The 21,404-nt window shown below is 43.8% G+C and overlaps 2 protein-coding genes across 2 annotated transcripts in view; one reads left to right on the top strand and one right to left on the bottom strand.

Moving 5' to 3' along the window:
* The window catches only part of snd1 (staphylococcal nuclease and tudor domain containing 1), a 178,449-nt gene that overhangs the window by 83,099 nt on the left and 73,946 nt on the right, over positions 1-21,404 (bottom strand). The gene's annotated exons all lie outside the window — the stretch shown is intronic.
* lrrc4.1 (leucine rich repeat containing 4.1) lies at positions 9,671-14,863 on the top strand. The gene is made up of 2 exons (XM_039791244.1): positions 9,671-11,034; positions 11,151-14,863. Exon 2 carries the CDS (start codon positions 11,423-11,425, stop codon positions 14,285-14,287), a length of 2,865 nt encoding a protein of 954 aa, XP_039647178.1. The 5' UTR covers positions 9,671-11,034; positions 11,151-11,422; the 3' UTR covers positions 14,288-14,863.

Genomic DNA, 21,404 nt, shown 5'->3' on the forward strand with positions numbered 1-21,404 from the left:
GCCAACGAAAAATTCATAAAAAAAGTGGCGCTCAAAATCCTACCATCACCAGAACTGAAGTGTAAATGGGTTTTTATCATAAAATTGCATTTTCCAGTGAAAAGCACAACACACATAAGCCTGTCAGAACACTACTGGGAACAGAGTATCAAAACTGCAGCCGATTGACTTTTTTTGCGTTCAGCTCAGCAAAAGTAAGCAAAAAGTGCTAGCTCCCAAACAAATAATGCCTGCTCCATGCTGTGCGGATGTGCCAGTAACCATTACATAGTCGTCATCAGATTCAAGTATCTAAGTAAGTACGTATGTAAGCTTACTGCACATGCATCAACACACAGGCAAACTCATGTCAGCCAGATGTCTACCTTCTAACAGTCACTAATTTCCTTTCCCACCCTTTCTCAGGGCAGGCCAACCATACCCGTTGTAATCCCCAGTTATGTAGAAGTGCTAACAGGCAAAAAGGAATTAAGGGCAAAATAAGACTGTGTGCATGTGTGTCTCAGATATGCCTGCATTAGCAAGATTTCATACAACAGCTGGATGTAAAATAAAAGCAATTCCATGTAGCAGGCTCAGGGCATTTCTTTTTCATTATAGATTACTTCTACTACTTAATATTCAATTATGGCTGTATAGTTGTCAACCAGGCATACACGTGGCCGAGACAACAACAATTACTCTCCGCTTTTTTTTTTTTTCCCCAAGACCAAGTTTATGAGGTGTACAGCACTGGTGTCACGCCTGTCTTCACTGACGCCACTATTTGCCCTCATGTGCATTCACCCACACATCACCATGTTGCCATACGTAGTGGTACTTTGGACAACTCAATCGACATCCTACCCTCAGCTCTCTTTAGTGACTGTAGGCGGACTGTGTGGGAGGACTGGCTTTGACAGAATGGACTGCTGTGTTATTGACTTCAATTAAGAAAGTGCTGCCTGCTGCTTCCCCCCCCCCCCTTCCTTTCATAGCCAGGACCCTGCTGGCCCCCAGCTGCAGCCTACGATATCCCTGATTGCACTGCTACAGAAAACACATTTAAGCAAGGTCACAGGGCTCGGAGTTGGTGGGAGATGTCAACGTCCACTAGGGTGTCAGCCCTCCCTCTCCTGCATTGTCTCCTACCTGCTTGGGTGGACAGCTGTTGAAGTGTTGTATTGTTGGAGGCTGCAGGTACATCGGCACCACACATTTGACGCTGTGCTGGCTGCGCTCATAGATTAGACACACTTAGCTTGGCTTCTCAAATCCCCAGTACGGGAAAATAATGGAGGCAGAGAACTGCAGATATTACACAGGAAAAATAACTGGTTGGGAGCATGGACTAAAAAATAAATGGACAAAGCTTCCGGGTCTGAAAAGTGAAGCCAATGCAGAAGTGTCTTGAACCTGAGAGCCATTGTAACCAATATTTTCTCTATGGCTGGGAGGTGATTAGTCGTTATTAGAATAGATGTGAATAGACAAAATGCATCTCCTGTATCACTCAAACAAACTCCCACCCTTTCTCTGCAGCATCTACAACTACAATGTTAGTGTATGTTTATGCTGGCATTGGGGATCAGATAGTTCATTTGAACACCGATATAGTACAGGGGGCAACTATCAGTAATGAAATCCAAATTGGAAGCATATTAGAAAAAACGCTCTGTTCACTCCCTACCTCCCGTCTGCATTTTAACATCGGAACGTCACTGTCAAGCAGGTCGCAATACTGTGTGGTGTCCGTACAACGATATCGGTCACAAGGCAAAATACACCGCAAGATAGATGAATATGTTTACAAACCCACAAACATGGAGGTGGAAAAGATTATTGGCATGTATGCATAGAATCTCTATCTGCTGGACAGTGCTGCGGTAATCTGGGCGTGGACAGGTGGATTTGAAAAGATGAAAAGCTGTTTCGTTCTTTTGTTCCATCCCTGGGTCTGTGCAGTAACAGGCCTCAGTATGGCTAATCCTCCCCTACATGAAGCTTGATGGAGATTCTAGGATTAACAGCTTCATAGAAATAACACTGTTAAGAAGGTAATTGTCGCTGTTTTTAGGGAGAGGAGGAGGATATTTGAAGGTCAGGGCATCATAGTGGAAGAGGAAAGACAGGTGGCCACTGAGTATAACAAGAAATCTGGAAGCAGGTTAAGTCAATTCACTACCCTGGAGATGGCATGGTGGTTTAAGATGGCCTACAGGCAAGTATTCTATGTCAACGTCTAGGTCGGAATGTAATTTGACAAGCGAACTAAGCTTTTTGTAGTGCTACATGTTTAATTCATTTACCTCAAGCAGCACACTTTTTACACGTGTCATTGTTTAAAGGCTACACAATAGTAGCAGTATTAAACCAAGACAAGACAAAGCATGTATTAGTATGCACAATAAATCACGGTTATCACTCCCATTTTATCCTAGAAAAACAATTAAGTGGACTGAGACAAGTAAAAGTACTGCAACAGCCCAATATAATAAAATGTCACATATAACTTGCAAGGAATTTTGTTTTGACCAAGACAATAACACATAAAAGTAAAAGAAGGAGAGGGAGGGGTGGAACCGAATGAAGACAGCATCTTTGCTCCGAAGGAGCTAAAAGTCTAAAAGATTTAGCTGCTCTCTCAGCGGTGAATTACTATGTTTTTACCTTCACATTGCTCAGAGAAAGAGACATCCATTTCCTATGGCCTGGCAGTTGGCAAGGCAACATTGTGATGAACGCACATACAGGGATGCTCCACGAATCCTAATGAGGCCAGTTGACCAATGACGAGGCCAAGGCGAGACATGGGGAGCATTAGCATATGGTGAGAAAAATATAAAAGGGAATTATATGGCACGCTCGGCACAATGACATACAGTATTTTTCATATAAAAATCCATTCTTAAAAATGAATATGGCAGTAATTGGTGAAAGCAAGGCCAAAGCAAAAACACTCCCATTTTCAAATATGCACGAAGGATCTCCTCTATCCATCTTGGCTCATGCGGATTGGGTTAACCGTGCTAACCTACTTGTATCTTTCTTCTGATTCCAGCTAACACGGTGCTAGGGCTAATCCCTGCTCTGGCAGCCAATACGAACACAGCTCAACATAATGAAGCCTATTAGTCTGGAGACAATGGCTGCTAGCAAAGCTCAAACGCCAAATAACAAAGGACGGAAGAGAAAAAGGAGTGAAAACACTCATCTTTTACTGTGTGCCTTCAGTTGCCATGGCACACACTGTGGCACACACAAAAACATATGCTGAATGAGCAAATACAATTAACTTACGACTGGCCTGCAAATAGTAGAGCAGAAGAACACCGTAAAAAGTACACAGGAGGAGCAAAAGGAGGAAAGAAATATGAGAGAGAGAAAAAAAGAAACCGGGCAAGAACAAAGGCATTGTAACAAATAGGGAGGTCACGAGAACAGATACTTCGGTAGCAACTCGGTAACAAAATTCTGAAAACGTGCCGGTACCCATTTTTCCAGGTACCGCGGGATGCAATCCTTCCGGACCTGACGGGGGCAGTATATACGCCTAACGTTAAAAATGTTGTAGACTGCCGCTAAATGCTGAAGAACACCGACCAGCACGGAAAACAACAACAGCAGAGAGAAACAGACGTAACTAAACATGCTTGCTGTCTGGGAGTTCCAGGTGAACTCATGAAAGACGGTAGCGGCTGTGTGGTGACGCCAGGCTTCAAAGCAACGGGCTGTGGTGTCCAGAAGACGTTTTCGTTTCTGTAAATTACGCTCTCCTTGCCCCCTCCACTCCACACCATAACAGAAAGTTGAAACTAAAAGAAAAACACTGAAAGAAGAGTGACATGACGCTGCCCCCCATATTTAAATAAAGGAATTCATGTTTAATGTAATGTATTATTATTTCTTCCATTTGTTTTTTTTTGTTATTTTTTTATACACACCGTGGTATCGACTTTAGTATTGAGTACTTTTGTTGGTATCGGTACCGTATACAAGATTTTTGGTATCGTGACATCCCTACTAACAAAAGTGCAAAAAGAGAAATACAGGTAAAGAAAGAACGAAGAAAGGGGCCAAGAAACAAGTTGAGAATAGGAAGAGTTTAAGACAAGACAAAAAAGCTAAAAGACAACTACACATAACAAACCTATAGAAAATGAGAATGGGAACTTAAATGATTCTTGACAGAGCAATTCATTACCAGAGAGTCTAGATTAAAAGCCAAGTAGTCAACCATGTTTATTGTTTTATTGAGTAACCTAACCTGCTTTCTAAATAGAAGCACTACCTAAATGCATTAAAAGATAAAGTCGTAGGATGTTCAATGTAGGATAATGCTGAAAATGTTCTCAACATTTGTATGCTGCATTGAGTGAAGGCCAAACAAGGTCAGTGAGAGTAGACTAGCAGGACTGAGCAGGTATCTGGATGAAACAACTCATCCAACCTGGGAATACGGCAGACACTAATACACCCTATTGCCTATTATAATCTTTTGATACGCTGGCATATGATTGGTATGTGCATCTCTGTGTGTGTGCCAGTATGTGTGATGAGAAAAATGATAAACAGAAAAAAATCCCTACCAAGCAGTTTAAGCCTTAACTGGGACACTGATAAGAGAGAGAGAGAGAGAGAGAGAAGAGAGAGAGAGAGAGAGAGAGAGAGAGAGAGAGAGAGAGAGAGAGAGAGAGAGAGAGAGAGAGAAAAAAAAAAAAAAAAAAAAAAAAAGAAAAAAAAAAATGTGTGGTGTGTTTTTACAGGTAATCTCTTGCAGAATTAATTCCTGGAAATTGAAATGGGAAAGGAAGTGTCTAATAGCAGGCCCTTTACCTCAAGGTCAGCATCATAGACTTTGGGGTGTCTGTGTGTGTTGATGCTTAAATTCAGTGACCTGGAAAAATTGGTTTAAGATAACATTGTGCCAGGGTGGGCACTGGTATGACTGACACACACACACACACACACACACACACACACACACACAACACACACTAATAGCTCATAAAGCACAATACAAGCCCAAAAATAGTGTGCCCTGTTGTCTCCTTGAAAACAATATATCTCTGTCTCACACACATGCAAACAGAAAACCATGTGGACTCTCCAAGGGCCTATACTGTAAATCCTTGATCCTGGCAATGACAGCGGCAATGCCATTATCATTAGATCTATCATTCAACTGTATACTCCTAAACTCCGATTTTCATTGCTGCTTTACCATACTGCAGGCCATTCACCCAAATGGACTACTGACACGCACATACACGCAAACCGACACAGGCTGCTGACCTACATGTGACTGTCCGCAGCCCAGATTTGCCAGCACTCACCCCAGGGGATGGGTTCTGTAATGTTTGCATATATCCCTCGAACATGCTGGCTGACTGGAGGACAAGCCGCACCAAAGTAGGTCTTGCAGTACCCCCCAAACTACACCCAGTGCCCTCCTGACATGGTGCAGGGGGTGGCTCCATAGAGCCTTGGGTAAAGTAGGGAGGACAGGGGTCGCACAGCATGGCATGGCGCTGGGGTAAAAGCGTGAAGGTCCCACATATCTGACAGCTCATCAGGCCATCATCGGTCAGCTAGTCCTGGAGGTAAGATCTGACAACACTCTTCTTGTCAAGATAGTGTACGGTTATGATGGCAAACGTCAGGAAATACTCCTAATTAAACCGTTTAGCCAGGTTTACAAATTTAGCATTGGCCTGAACACCAAATCAGATTCAACTTGGAATCCAGGTACAACCCTTAAAAAGGCCACTAGCTTTCCAAAGGCTTTTCTGGTTCACCTCTTTGCCAGTTTCAGGAATGCCATGTGAGCTGGGAACATACACACACACACATGCACACACACACACACAACACATGCTGGACCTTGATAAAACCTTGCCGTAATCACAGAGTTTGGCTGACCATCAAGCAATGTTGGCCATTCCGGCCCAGGATCAAACTATAAAGCAAGGGGTTGACCACTTTTGGTCAGTGGAGCATTGCAGAGTTTGGCAGGCCATGACCCACGCTCCATCAGCAGTGAGAAAGCAAAATGTCCACTGACAGAGAAAAATAGAGAAAGAATAGAAAAGACAGGAAAGAGAGAAAAAGACAGGGTGAGGGCCAATATGAGAGAGCTGCCCTGGCAGCGTTGGTCATGCTATGGGTCAATGGATTATTTTGGTTAGATAGTAGTCTGGGAGGTACTGTGCTGGGTGGGTAAAACACAACCTGAACTCAATCTGGGTCACTTGCTCATCAAAATGGTGGCACACAACACCTAAAGAACAGTGCACCATCTGACATACAAACAAAGACAGCAGCGCCAGTATGCACACTGTACTACATCTGATTTTTGTCATCAATAAATCACACAGAGAACCACAAGCCTTCATTTGCAGTTGGCTTAAAACTGGCAACAGATCAATGAAATGCTGATGTTGTTTTGAGCAGCACATTTGCTGTACATCCTGTATTTGTATTACTAGTGCAGTGCCCTTTAAAAACCTGCCTGTTTGGAATGGGCTGACTGTAGGCCTCCTGTATTGTAAGTAAGGAGAATGTATTTATAGAACGCTTTTCACAGATATTACTCTGTCACCTCCTACTGTGCATATTTTTTACCTATCGGTTTATAATAAGGGTGTTTAAAGTGTACGTATCACTATTATTATTACTCTTATTCTACTTTTTCTATTTCTTTTTGTATATTTTTCCTATGTCTATTTAATGTGCATCTTCTCTTATAAAAATAAATAAATCACAAAGTGCTTTACATAAAACCTACAATATGATACATATTAAAACAAAGTACAATTAAAATCACAAGGTAATAAGTAAAAATGAAGTGGGAGAGGTCATCCAAAGGCCTGTTTAGAAAAAGTAGGTCTTCAACAGACTTTTCCACAGAGAGTCCACAGAGACAACAGACCGTTTGCGGTATATTCTTGGGTTTTCTCCGGCCAAATATTTGGCGGTCCAATCAGCGAACAGAGGGAGCGGCTGAGAACGATGACGTCCGCTAGAAAGATGCGAGCGAAGCCATTCGGTCTGTTGTGGCAACGCTGCCGAATATCCAGAAGTTAAAGCCCGAGCTTGTGTTGGTTGTGTTGCTGAGTTGTGTTGGTGGCCATGATGTTGTGGCCCTCCTCCCCACGGGGTTCGGGAAACGATTAGATTTTCCAGCTCGCTCCGTTGGTGGTGAAGGAGTTGGCTAAGGCTAACGCTAGCAATGCTAATGTTAAATATAAGCCGATCGTTGTTGGTCTCCCCTCTTGCTGCACATGCGCATGACATATGTCACGACCAAACGTTAGCGATTGGTTATGGCAGATCCAGAGTGTATAGAATATATATATATATTGTCCACCTTTTTTGTGATTATCCAAAAATCGATCCATTCCGTGACTGAAAACCACGACCCGATCCAAACCGTGAGTTTTGTGATCGGTTTCACCCTTAGTATTAGGCGATGTGGCCCAGGTGGAGAAATCAGGGGAGCCCGCCTGCGTAGAACGGCTGGAGAAATGTGCGCAACCGCCGGCAACAAAGCAATGTGCTGGAGAGCCCAAGAGCCTGGGTGTTCATCTACCATGTGTTTGTGTAGGATTCATTTCATCATTTGCATGTATGGTAAACATCAGTTTTGGGCAGATGAACACTTTTTGGCACGACACCAGTGGCCGATGAACCGCAGTCAATGAGCCTTCTAGGGATTTTGCAACTCCCCGCTGCTGTAGGCTGCTGCGCATGTGACACACACACACACACAGTTAGATAACCTTCTTTTGCATGGCTGTTTGAAAATATGCCTGCATTATCTCATGTTTTCACTTGCTTGGAGAATGCAGTAGTGCCGCACACCTCTGACATCACCCTCCACATGGCCGTGGTGCTAGGGAATCCCTGTGGAAAGGAAATAGCCTTTCTGTCTTAAGAAAGGAAAGGAAATAGCCTTAATAAAAAAGGAAAATCCCCCCTACACTCCTGTGGCTGCTACCTCACTGTTCCATGTGCTTCATTGAAGCCCATTCATATTCAATTGCAGTGAAGTCAAGGAGAAAGTGTGTGTGTGTGTGTGTGTGTGTGTGTGTGTGTGTGTGTGTGTGTGTGTGTGTGTGTGTGTGTGTGTCATAGGAGTTGGCTCTACATTCCTTTGCCGGTGGGAATAACGTAATGCGCTACAGGCAGTGTGACCTTTTCTAGCTGCCGTGCTTTCTCTCCTCCCTCACGTTTTCTCTCTCTCTCTCTTTCACACACTTGCTCTCTAGCTCAGACACACAACATACAACACACAGCAGCACTGTCAGAGCTAGCTTTACCAACCATCAATTACCCACACTGCTTCCTAGTTTAAAGGACATGAGGCTTGTACAAATCATTGGAGATAGAGGGGTGATGGGACAGTAGGCTGTGTTAGTTTTGCCTCTTGTGCTGCAGCAGGAAGGTAAAGCATGTCTTGTTTACTCCTGTTCGCCTTCCTCAACGTGACCTTTATGGCGGTGTGCTTCCTGAAGCGACAGTTTGTGCTCAAATTGAGGGTTAAGGCCTACCTGTTTAGAGTGCTCTAACTACCTACAAAGACATACATGATGAAAGGGGTGTGGAGAGTGGACAAAAAGGTAAAAGGTGTAGACGCAGAGCCGAAAGTTTGATTTTATATAATGTACTGCACCTGCTTCCCATCAGGGTTAGACCAAGAAAGTATCAAAAAAAAAAAAATAATAATAAATAATAATAATAATAATAATAATAATAATAATAATAATAATAATAACAACAAAAGTAACCTAATCAAATTCTTACAATTTAAACTTTTAGTACCATTGCACTGAATAGATAGATTGATATAGAAATGGCTTAAAGCGCACTTAATGTCCTGACAACTTGGAGATTGAATATAAAGATAGCCAGCCAGAGATGAAGTAGAGTGACACAGTGGCGGACGAAGAGTGAGCAGTGAGAAGGAAAGACAGCGAGTATGGTGAGGGTGGAGTGGGTGGGGGCAGTTAAGGTACAAAACACACTGCATCAAACCAAAGCACTGCTCCGAGCTGGATGCGTCAGCAGTCCATTCATGTTCTTCTATTTTCCACTAAAGGACAAAACAAAAAGAGTGAGAAAGCAAGGGGAGGTAAAGTCAAAGAAAATCAAAGATAAAGAAAAGACCGAGCAGAGAAGGGTAAGAGAGAGGGCATCATGAGAGAGAGAGGAAGCAAAAGCGAAAGAGAGAGAGAGAGAGAGAGAGAGAGAGAGAGAGAGAGAGAGAGAGAGAGAGAGAGAGAGAGAGAGAGAGAGAGAGAGAAAAAAAACAGTGTCCCCATCTGCCTGCATTTGCCACCATAGCAATGCTGGAAAGCTTTGCTAAACTCTTTGGAAAGGCTGGATTATTGCTGGGGAGCAGAGGGTTAAAATATGGTTGCTGTGGGGATGTCACTGTCCATCTCTGCCTATTGCTTGTATATTCCCCAAGCCACACAAAGCCCCAGAAAGCCACAGAACAAGAGGCTGTGTGCATGAAAGAAGAGAGCGAAGGACAGCATTAGCAAACTGGTTTTTGAAGAGGTAGATCTCTAAAAAGGTCTGAGTGCTTTGAGCTCACCCAACTACCTCAGGACACTGCAGAGAGAGCAGGAGGGAGGCAGGGAGAGGGAGAGGGAGAGAGAGAGAGAGAGAGAGAGAGAGAGCAAGAGAGAGAGAAAGAGTGTGAGAGAGCGAGAGAGCAAGAGATATCCAAGCCGGCGCACACTCTCTCTTTTGCTGCTACAACGGATCCTTTCCACATCGACGCTGCTCTTAACGTCACGCCTGTAAGCCGCGCGCTCACCCAGCGCTCGCCTTCCCTGTCTTGCTCCTCTCCCCAGTCGGACGCTGCATTAGCGAGGGGGTGCTGATCACCACGAGGAGAGGAGGAAAAATAAAAAGAACTGGAAAAAAGAAACAAGTCGAAGAGAGGAAGGAGAAACTGCGCACCACCCCTCCTCCCTCTAACCCCCCTCGATCAACCCAGCTACATCACCCCCACTCCTCCCAGCACCCCCTTCCATCCCCCACCCCACTCCCCCTCTGAAGAAATTGACGGATTATTGGGAAGTGCAAGGGAGGCAGGCTGCAGCTGCTGCTGTGTGTGCTCACTACTGCTGCTGTGTGCTTCGCAGGGATGGTGTGTGCGTTTGCAATCGCTGCTGTCGCCACCACGGCTGCCGAGGCTGGAGTGTGTGGCTAGTTAAGAAGAGGAAAAAGCTAATGAAGGCAGCGCGTGTCGCCTAGTCTTTTCAACCCCCTGGAGAGAGGAAAAAAAAGGAAATAAAAAGGAAAATCAAGTGGACACGACGCCACATTGTGAGGGGGAGCAAGGGGAAGAGAGCGAGAAGGGCTGTCAGACTGACCAGCCGACCAACTGATTGACCACTAAAAAGTGAACAGAGGAATACAGAGAGGAGGGGGTCTGTTTTTTTTCCCCCCCGGCTTGTCAACCTTTCTTCCTAACCATCGCTAACAAAAGGCAAAGAACATTGGAGAGGACTGTGGAATTTTCATTCAACCTTCTTCAAGCCCACCCCCAACTACCTCCCTCTTTTTGCCCTTTCTGCCTTGGCTTTTGGTGCACAAACAAATTGTGCGTGTTTGTGTGGTCGTCTGTGCTATGGAGACCTGGGTAAGGTGTCTAGCAGGGGGATCAACTGTCGGATTCCAAGGACAAGCAAGAGAAGAGGAGCCGACAGCAAGAAGCGAGCAAGGGCGCACTGCTGCTTTGGGAGCCTGACTGGATTCCTATCTGCAATCTTCTTTTTTTCTAATAAACAAGGAAAGGGAGGGGAAAAACACTCACATAAGGGCCTTCGAACCTTTCTCTTTGGATGTGTGGATTTACAAAAAGGACTCATCTTGGTTTAGTTCTTTGGCATTGATACACGTTTTGACAGAGCAAATATAAAAAGGCTTTCTTTGCTGCTCTTGGGATATACATCTGATGTGAATACTACAGCTCTTTCTGATTGCAAACAGGAGGGAAGCTATATATCTCAGTTCAAGGACCTGTAATAATAACTTGAGGTAGGTGTCTAGTTTCAACCCCTCTTTGCATCAATTTGTAATCCTACCTTCTGTCTTGTAATACGGTTTTTGGTTGCTTTATTTATCATCATGTCCTTCTCATACACACGTTTCAGAAAAGCCAGCCCTCTCTACCATCCCTTCTCCTTCTGCCCCTGAGCTCAGTTCATGGGAATAAAAGCATTGCTTAATTGAGGATAGGTCAAGTCCTCTTGCCCCTTAGCAAGCACCCAAAACCCACACTTTCCCCTTGTCCTCTTCAGTTTCCTTGACTTATTTGCTCTGGTCCCCTTAACACTACTACCAGCCAACCAGCTACTTTCCCTGATCCCCAAAGCCCCCAAACACCCCCACCCTCCCCCTCCCCCCAGATGATGCTGAATTATGAATGTGCCACATCATGAGTCTCCTGGGGCGGGTAGCTGTGCATCGTGCCAGGAAAGCCGCCCTGCTCTGTGTAGTCTTCCTGATGGCGCGAGCGTGGAGCAGCGCCTCCCTGGCCTTGGCAGGGGCGGCAGTGTCTCAGGGACCCCAGGGCTGTCCACCGCAGTGTTCCTGCAGTAATCAGCAGGGGAAGGTGGTGTGCACCCGACGTGGCCTCACCCGTGTGCCCCCCGGCATTCCAACCAACACGCGACACCTCAATCTAATGGAAAACGCCATCGAGGCGGTGCAGGCTGACTCCTTCCGCCACCTGCACCACCTTGAGGTGCTCCAGCTTGGGCGAAATGCCATACGGCAGATTGAGGTGGGCGCGTTTAATGGACTAACCAGCCTCAACACACTGGAGCTGTTTGACAACCGGTTGACGGTGGTGCCCAGTGGGGCCTTTGAGTACCTGTCTAAACTACGAGAACTGTGGCTGAGGAACAACCCCATTGAAAGTATACCCTCCTACGCCTTCAACCGGGTGCCCTCCCTCATGCGATTGGACCTGGGAGAATTACGGAAACTGGAGTACATCTCAGAGGGAGCTTTTGAGGGCCTACAAAACCTCAAGTACCTCAACCTGGGCATGTGCAACATAAGGGGTGAAATGCCAAACCTGAGTCCCCTCAAGGGCCTGGAAGAGCTGGAGATCTCTGAAAATCACTTCCCAGAGATAAAGCCAGGCTCCTTCAAAGGCCTGCGCTCACTGAAAAAGCTCTGGGTGATGAACTCCCAAATCTCAGTGATAGAGCGCAATGGTTTTGACGACCTAACTTCATTGGTGGAGCTTAATCTTGCCCATAATAATCTGAGCGGTGTGCCACATGATCTATTTTCCCCGCTCAGGTACCTGGTGGAGCTCCATCTCCACCATAACCCTTGGAACTGTGGCTGTGAGGCTGTATGGTTAGCACGCTGGCTAAGGGAGTACATCCCTACTAACTCAACTTGCTGTGGACGCTGTCACTCACCTGCCAGCATGAGAGGTCGACAGCTGGTTGAGGTGGACCGAGGTGAGGGCGCTGCAGTCCAGTGTTCTGCACCATTCATTGCTGATGCACCAAGGGACTTAAACATCTCAGCAGGGCGAGTGGCTGAGCTTCGTTGCCGCACAGCCCCAATGTCTTCAGTACGCTGGCTCCTACCCAATGGGACTATCCTGACACATGCCTCTGGTCACCCGAGAATATCAGTCCTCAATGATGGTACCCTTAATTTCTCAAATGTCCTGGCAGTAGACACAGGCACTTATACCTGCATGGTGTCCAATGCAGCTGGGAACTCCAATGCCTCAGCCTACCTTAATGTGAGTGCAGCTGAGCTTAATACATCCAATTTGAGTTACTTCACTACAGTGACTGTGGAGGTCTTGGGGCCAACCACTGAGATGCCCAAACCTAAAACTACCACCACCACAGCTGCTGCAGCAGGGGCTGGGGTAGCTGGAGGAGGGGTAGGCCTAGGGACAACAACTACAACTGCCTCTCCTTCAGTCTTTCAGCCAGTCTTCATCTCCACACCAACTGTGCTGCTGCAAAGCACTGACAGCCCATCAGGAGCAGCTAAGACATCTGTGGTGCCAGTTGTCACTAGCAAGCCAGGCAAGTCTGGCCCTAGCCTGGATGAAGTGATGAAGACCACTAAGATCATAATAGGTTGCTTTGTAGCAGTGACACTGCTGGCTGCTGTCATGCTCATCGCCTTCTACAAACTGAGAAAGCGCCACCAGCAAAGGAGCACAGTGGCAGCTGCCCGCACTGTGGAGATTATCCAGGTGGATGAGGAGGACCTTCCTCCACCAGCGTCTGCAGCTCAAGAGACGGCTCTCTCATTGCCTGAAATCCGGGACCATAACAGCATACACAAACTGGACTTTATCAGCCACAAGACTGACTATAGCTTTCACAAACCCAAGGCCGAATACAAACCCCAGCCTGATTTTACCCTTCACAAGCCGAAGGCTGAGTATACCACATACAAGCCAAATATGGACTTCAGTAGCCACAAATTCATCCCAGATTACAGCACTCACAAATCTACACCAGATTTTAGCCTTCATAGACCAAAGCCTGACTACAGCCAATTTAGGCAGGACTACAGCACTCACAAACCTAAAGCAGAATACAGCCCATTCAAACCAGACTTTGGCACTCACCCAAAAACTAAAACAGACTACAGCCCGTTCAAACCAGATTATGGCACTCATCCTAGGCAGAAAACTGACCTCAGCCCATTCAAACGAGATTACAGCACCCAACCAAAACCTAAACATGACTACAGCCCATTAAGATCGGACTACAACACACAGCATAAACCTAAGGCTGAATACAGTCCATTCAAGCCAGACTTTGGCACTCACCCAAGACCTAAACCTGATTACATCCCATTTAAGCCTGACTATAGCACTCAGCCTAAACCCAAAACAGACTACAGTGCCCAGAGATCTAAAACTGACAGTACCTACAAACCCAAGGACCCTTACTCTTCCCATAAGACTGCAACCGATTACAGCGCCTTTAACACCGACTTCAGCCCCCAGAAAGCGGATTACAGCGCCTTCAAGTCTGACTTTAGCCCACACACTCAGAGACCTAAACTTGATTATAGTCCACACAAAATGGAATACAGCCCCCAAAAAGTGGACTACAGCACTCTAAAGCCCAAATATAACACCTACAAACCAACTGGCCATGGGGCTAAATGGACAGAAAACAATGTTGGGAACTCTTTGCCTCGAACCATGCCCAGCGCCATTACAGCAATGGCTGAGCCCTTCGTCATAAAAACTCACACCAAGGAGAAGGTGCAGGAGACTCAGATTTAAAAAGCCCCCCCTCAAAAGGCTCCCACTCCTTTCCCTAGGTTCCTAGCTCCGATCCACCACTGTCCCTTGCCCCCCCTTCGTCATTTCCTCATAAAATCATGCAATAGAATGCACAACAAAAAAAGGACAGGAACTACTTTTTTGTACAGAGTGCAAACTTAAAAAGACTGATGATTTCTTGTTGTACATGCTTATAAATATATATATATATATGGACAAATTGAAACTACCATGGGCTGGTGATAGAGAAACATATATTAAAAAGAAATTGAAACTATTTTCTAACTTGTAACTTCTATTTAAAACAATGAGTTGTTTAAGATGCTGTCTTGACTTTGACAAATGAGGGTAGTCTTGTTTTAAAAGGGGGCATTCTGTGTGATTTTTACACCATGCTACAGAGAATGCAGTGATAAGAAAAAAATATTTATACTGAGAAGACTTTCTTTAACAAAAACCGAAAAAAGGTCACTGTCGATCTTTACAGGTTTATCTTGTAAAAGCACCAAGAATTTGTACTGTGCCAAATGTTATAAATGCAATAAAAAGGATTTTTGGAAGAAAAAAAGGAAGTACTAGAGAGAGATGTTTTTTCCCCCTTCACTTCTTCTCCTGGTGTATACTGTAACGATCAGCCTAATGCTTTAGACACTGCAGTAAGATGCTGCAGCTATACTTTAACCCTACGTGTGCTGAATGACTCAGGCAGAATGAATCACGGTGCAGAAGTGGATGTATTTTTTAATCTCTCAACACCTCCTATTATATTATTTATATGTAACAAAGGAGTTTGTTCAGTGTCTATTTTACACCACCAGTGAGTGTTCATGGTGCTTCATCAAGGTGTGGCTGATCAAAAGTCTGTATTTAATTTAAGTTCTTAAGTTCTACAAATGCTTTAAGAAGTTAAAAGATGAAGCAATGTTGTGTCCACAGACAAGCATAGCAGTGCTATCAAAACATCGAATGTTAATTTAAATGCTCATTACATAATGCTTCTCAACAATTCAAACAGATTGCGTTACCTACCATTTTCTACATTACAAACTGGAATTATTAATGATGTATCTAATGAGTGAAAAGGGTGATACATGAAGGTGAAATACTGTTTGGGTGTCCAGCACTTTGCCAAAAATATAGATCCTCATTTCACTTTTCATTGCATTGCCAGCTGTTGTGCCTTCATCAATCAGTATGGGGGCTTTTTATGATGACAAATGCATTCGGGTCTCACTGTTAACTGCTCATTTTTCATCTTCAACAATATCACCCCTATCAATCTTAATATAGCCCTACAGTTAACTAACAAAGAAAGATAACATACATAGTGGTTAGTACGCATGTATTAGCCAGGTAAGCCAAGTTTGTTTTTGGAAACCACGGTGTGTGGAATTGAAGACCAAGCAGTGCTGTTGCCATTCTTTCTACTCTAACTCTTACTCAATGACAAAACTGAGGACTGTGTTTCAAGCACTATAATCATCATATCCAACACAGATCCTACCGTCTCATTAACCCTTACAAAGCTGTGCAATTCTAAAGTAAACTAACATGAATCAAAAATACACAATAACTAGCCTGTAGAGATGCGTGACATCATCAGATCCACAGTCACAGGCCTGTGCTGGCAGGCAAAGCTTTGGCCTAGTAGTTTAGTTGACGACACCAGTTTACAAAACCTGTAAGAAGTGTGGCAAATGGAGACCTAGGTAGACTACCTGCAAGGGCCACAAGAAAAATATCAGGGTTTGCCTCTCCAACACTGTAGAGTTTCAACATTTGAGACAGAGGAACTAAAAAAGGGACGTTTGAATAGAAATGAGAGAGAGGTTGACATGGCGCATCACAAAAATACTGTAGCAGTTAGCTGAGAGCTTGTGATGTGCTTAACCTGTGGTCAAAGCTGTCAGACGAGGAAAGTGATATGTGTGTTTTTATAGGGTGACAGTCCAGGTCTGAGAAATGAGTGACAAAGAGGGTGTGAGATAGATAGAGTAAGAGATGGAGGTTAAAGAGACTGTCTGAAGAGGGTGAGTGAGCATGTTGTGCAAGGGTTTATTTTTATTTGATCTTTTTTACATTTAGTTGTTTTATAAGATATATGGTGCTTGGATGCAATTCACATGTTGTAGAGTAAGATAGCCTTTGGTGTAAATGTATAATTGAATAGTCCTCTAACATTCTGCTACATTATCAGGCTGGGATGTTTATGATGAGCCCAATGAGTAGAGACTACGTTGGAGTAAACATAGATGGCAAAGTTGTGCAGTGCAGCAGAAAAATATATATCACAGAGAACAAGGAAAGCATTGAATCTTCCTGAAAAACGTATATAGAGACAGTACACTGGTGTGTGATGACCGGGGCCAAAGATATGTAGCATGTAAAGACCGAGAGGACCAGAGAGACATATTAAGAAAAACATTTAACATGACCATTAAGGTGTGCCCCAGTAGCCGAATTGTAAAAGCCTATACAACATAATGTAACTGCAACGTCCGATCGAATCCGGCTGCGGATCTTTGTGGCATGTCATACCCCCCATCTCTCCCACCTTTTCTGTTTGCCTCTCTACTCTAACCTTTCCAATAAAGGTAAAGTGCCAACAAAAACAAACATGCAAACACACCCATTTCATAATTTACTGACCATTTGTCAATACGCTGACTCACATCTCAGACAGCATGCCTTAATCTCCCACTCCTGTTGTTTACTTACAATTGTTTTTATACCATAGCAATGCAAACCCAGAAAGCAGTTTTCCAATTGTCTCTAATGTGAAGCATGTGGAAGAAATGTTCAAACAAGTATGTTGTATCTAAATGGATACTGTAAATGGGTTGGATGGATTGTGAGCAGTTGTATGAACAGATGTAAGCTCTGTATTAAGCATTAAGCTGTGTTATGGCATTCTATCGTAAGCTTGGACATACTGTATTGTACTTTGTATGCCACGTATGGTATAGCAGGATATTTCTTATGCTACACCATACTTTTCAATACTGAAGTATGTTGTGCTATGTGGTCACATATTAAGCTGTGCTGTGCTATAAATGGGCTCTGTCATACTAATCAGTCAACATGACTACAGGGTCAACCAGCCAATCAGCGAGGCAGCCACTGAAGGGCCCGTCTCCATGGGAAACACTTCGTCCCTCCATCCTCCTCGTCATTTTCTTTTTTTTCCTGTCTGTGTGCTTCATTAGCAATCATGAAGCCATTTGAAAGAGGAAGCAAGGCAAGATGCACCTATTTACCCACAGCACACAGAGCCTGGGTAGAGAAGGAAAGGAAAAGAATGGGAGAAAGACCATAAAAGGGGTAGAGGAACTGAGATTTAGAAAATAAAATTTAAGTTGGAAGTACAGCGTGACAGATTGTTAGAAAGAAGTTATTGGGGAGCAAGCAAAAGTAAGAAATTTAGCCAGAACAGAAAACGGGGATGGTAAAGGCAGCAGATCTAAGAAGCAAAGAGCAGACAGCAAGGGCAAAACAAGATATACACAGAGAAATATAACAGGGATAATAAGGTGGCTGATGGTACATAGGGTTGCTGGGAGACGAAAAGAAATAGACAAGAGAACAAGAAGTGAAAGGTGAATGAGGGGAAGGGAATTAAGGGAGAATTTGGCCACAATGAAAAGATAAGTAGGGAGGGATAAGAAAGAAGCAAAAACAGAAAATGTGCAAAAGAAATACAAAGTAACATTTGATGAAAAAGAAATAAAAGTGAGAGAAAAAGAAAAAGAGTTAGACCTACCAAAAGGGGAAAGCAAAGCAAAAGGAAAGCAAAGGCACTTGGGAAAGGAGTAAGCAGAGCAAATGTGATGCAAGAGTGCCAGCTACAGATGGAATGGGGGATATATAGCCTGGCCATTATGGCTCCTGCATGATTGGTGAATGGCCTGGAATGCACCACAAGGGATGTGGTGGGGTGAGGACTTGACAGCTGGGGGTACTTGAGGAAAGGAGACCGGTGAATATGACGGCAGAGAGGATGGGAGGATCAAGAGATCAGCGCAAATGGAACTGTAGGGACGATGACTGCCAGAGTGCAACCAGGCGTTTTTGTTTTCAGTGTGATCGAGACAAACCTGAATTTAAGGTCAAAGCCCTTAAACCAGCAGCAAAAACAAACATACTCTCACTTTAATTCAATTCCAGGAAGGAGTTCATTCTCAACTTAAGAGTTTGTAGGACATCTCATTGTAAATTACTTGGCACTAGATGATTACTATGCAGAAGATGGCTGTAATAAAGGGTTATTCCATTAAAAATGACCCACAAGCATTATAATATCAATTTTATCAGACATTTATCAACTAAAGAGCCTCACTCAGTCATAACCGTAGAGCAACAAGAATGTTTCAATCAATTTCTATTAACATATTCATCAGGACTAAATTAACAGATTATAGATAATGCTGAATTTCGGAACAGATGCTACACCATCTTTGATCAGAGCCTGTGATGAGGGATCAGTACAACTGGTTGTCTACATACTGGAACAGCAAGGACAAAAAGTGATTTTAGCCTTTTAGCTTTATCTGCTTGATACATGCATTTTTTTTTTTTTAGGATTCCCATTCCATTGATAGGAAGTGCCTTGCATGTTGAGTTCCATGTGATTTATGTTTTTCAGAAAAGCCGGCATAATTATGTTTAATATTGGAACTTTATTAAATTTTTTTGCTAAATATATATGTGGCAAAATAGCCCATGCCAATTGCTCTAATTGTGTTTTCATGCATTTGTATTTTAAAAGCTTTTATGGATTATTGACAATACTGTCGCCAATGATTCGATTAGAGAATCTGCATCCCTAGTTAATGTAAGGGTGTTCAACACAGTGCATGTGCAGGGATTTTTGTATGAGCATTAGCCAGTGTGCTAGTGGAGCAGACAGGAGGCTATTCTAAGCAGGCCTGGGAGCGTGCTGCCTTGTGAGTCAACATGAGTCAGGGCCAGAGTTGTTCGGTCCTAATGTCAAATATAGGGACTGGACAGGATGCAGAGTCAAAGAGTGGAGACGGCACATCATCTACGCAGAGAGCAAGTCCGAGGTCATCATGACAAAAGAGAAAATGAGTCAGGAGCACTAATGAATCACTTAACCTTTAATATTTGGCTTTATCACGTGGGTCTTTTCTAATTAAATTATTAAATCAACAAATCTTTACATTTTACATACAGTGCATTATACATGAAGGTAAAGGTGCGGAAGGTGTTGGTGGACTGGAAGAACTAGTGACGGCAAGTTAACGTTCGCTGGTGCACCTGACTTTGACTGAGTGAAAAATGGTGTAAATAACCATATTCAGTGACCAGCTGGTGGTATTAGCTGTTGTAACTGAGGTCAACCGAAGCAGAAGAAACATTTGAATCACAGTATACAGTTGGCAATGAGCCCAGCGCAGTCGAGGCTTTAGTGTTGAATAGGTGCATGCCAACAGATTTTACTGGATATATACTGTGGTCAGATTTACAAAGATTTTGTTGATAAAACTGAGACTGAATGGCAGGTGGGTTGTGTGAGCCATTTCTGCCATGTAGAAGACCAATCAAGTGTGTTACTCCCTGTGAGAAAGTTTATTGCCCTTTTGGTTGGTGGTAGCAGCCAGCGAAGCTGAAGCCTTACTTTTATGATCCCATCCTGTGGTTGAGGCTAAGGTGTGTGTGTGTGTGTGTAGTAAATCACGCCTACTGAGAGCCGCAAACTGGGGACTGAGACATATTTGAGGAGGGATTTGTTGAGGTTTGTGTGTGTGCACAAACACAAATAAAGATGACGACACACACACACACACACACACATAAAAGCATGCACATACACACAGAGCACATAAAAAATGAAGCCATTGGCCATTAATTTCACTGCTTTTGTTGAGATTTACAGCCTGGAGAGAAATCATGATCACAGGCGTATCACCAAGGATACCGTGCTTGGGATCAGTCCTTATTCACTCACTCACAAACACAGACATACATAAACACAGTCCATCAATTCAGGGTATTAACGGGTTATTTCTTATCAATTCTAATCCAAGCACAAGCTCCCTGACTCTGCTTTTGTCTAATAAAACTTTTGAGGCAGCTTATTAGTAGGATTTAACAGAGGCAACTGTGCTGACCATCAAAAACCATGACATACAGTCAGAGATGTCTGCATATTGTATGTTCTTCTGAAAAAAAGAGAAAGACGAGAAAAGGCACATTCACAGTGTGCTGAAAAGAAAAAAGAGAAAGACGAGAAAAGGCACATTCACAGTGTGCTGAAAAGAAAATCTTTGCCTTTATGCTGCATGTACAAATGCATAGTTATTTTAGATGTACGTGGTATATTGATGTTGTTTAGATTGCTTTGCGGTCTGTGTCAAATATAGCTATGTGTAGTGCCTATGGAGAAGAGATATTTTCTCAGGTGTGTGTGTGTGTGTGTGTGTGTGTGTGTGTGTGTGTGTGTGTGTGTGTGTGTGTGTGTGTGTGTGTGTGTGTGTGTGTGTGTGTGTAAGAAGCGAGGAAAAAAAGAAGCTTTCTTACAAACCTGCAGACTGATGTTACATGAAAAAAGCAGTTTGTGGGTTACAGTTATATATATTATATAGTGAGTACGCTCTGGGATTTAATGTTTTCTAGGATGAGAAGGAGTATCTGGGTGAAGACATTTTGGTGAGTGTGGAGGGGTGGGATTGGGGTGACAAAATGGCCTCCTGCATTGCTCAACACATTAAAGAAAGGAGGCAGTGAGAAAGACAGACACGCGTAAGAGAATTATCTGAGGTGGATAGTGAGGGCGACACATTATCTGTAACACCCCGATTTAGTATGTTGGACGACAGCAGTGCTAGATGGAAAAAGGACACGTAGAGAGAGAGAGAGAGAGAGAGAGAAAAAAAAAGAGAGAGAGAGAGAGAGAGAGAGAGAGAGAGAGAGAGAGAGAGAGAGAGAGAGAAGTGGGCAAGAAAAGGAGGATGGGGAACAAGAAAGGGGAGAATTGAAAAGGTTATTGCAACAGATAAGAAGCTCCTATCAGACACATTACGTAGAGCTCAGTATTCGTTCTGCAGGATCATGAATTTACACTGACGTGGACTTCAAGATGACAAGCAGTGTGCTA

The sequence above is a fragment of the Perca fluviatilis genome, chromosome 23 (assembly GCF_010015445.1).
Source record: "Perca fluviatilis chromosome 23, GENO_Pfluv_1.0, whole genome shotgun sequence".
NCBI classification, from domain to species: domain Eukaryota; kingdom Metazoa; phylum Chordata; class Actinopteri; order Perciformes; family Percidae; genus Perca; species Perca fluviatilis.

Excerpts from the sequence above, each read along its gene's own strand:
- lrrc4.1 (XM_039791244.1), top strand. The coding sequence starts at position 11,423 with ATGTGCCACATCATGAGTCTCCTGGGGCGGGTAGCTGTGCATCGTGCC.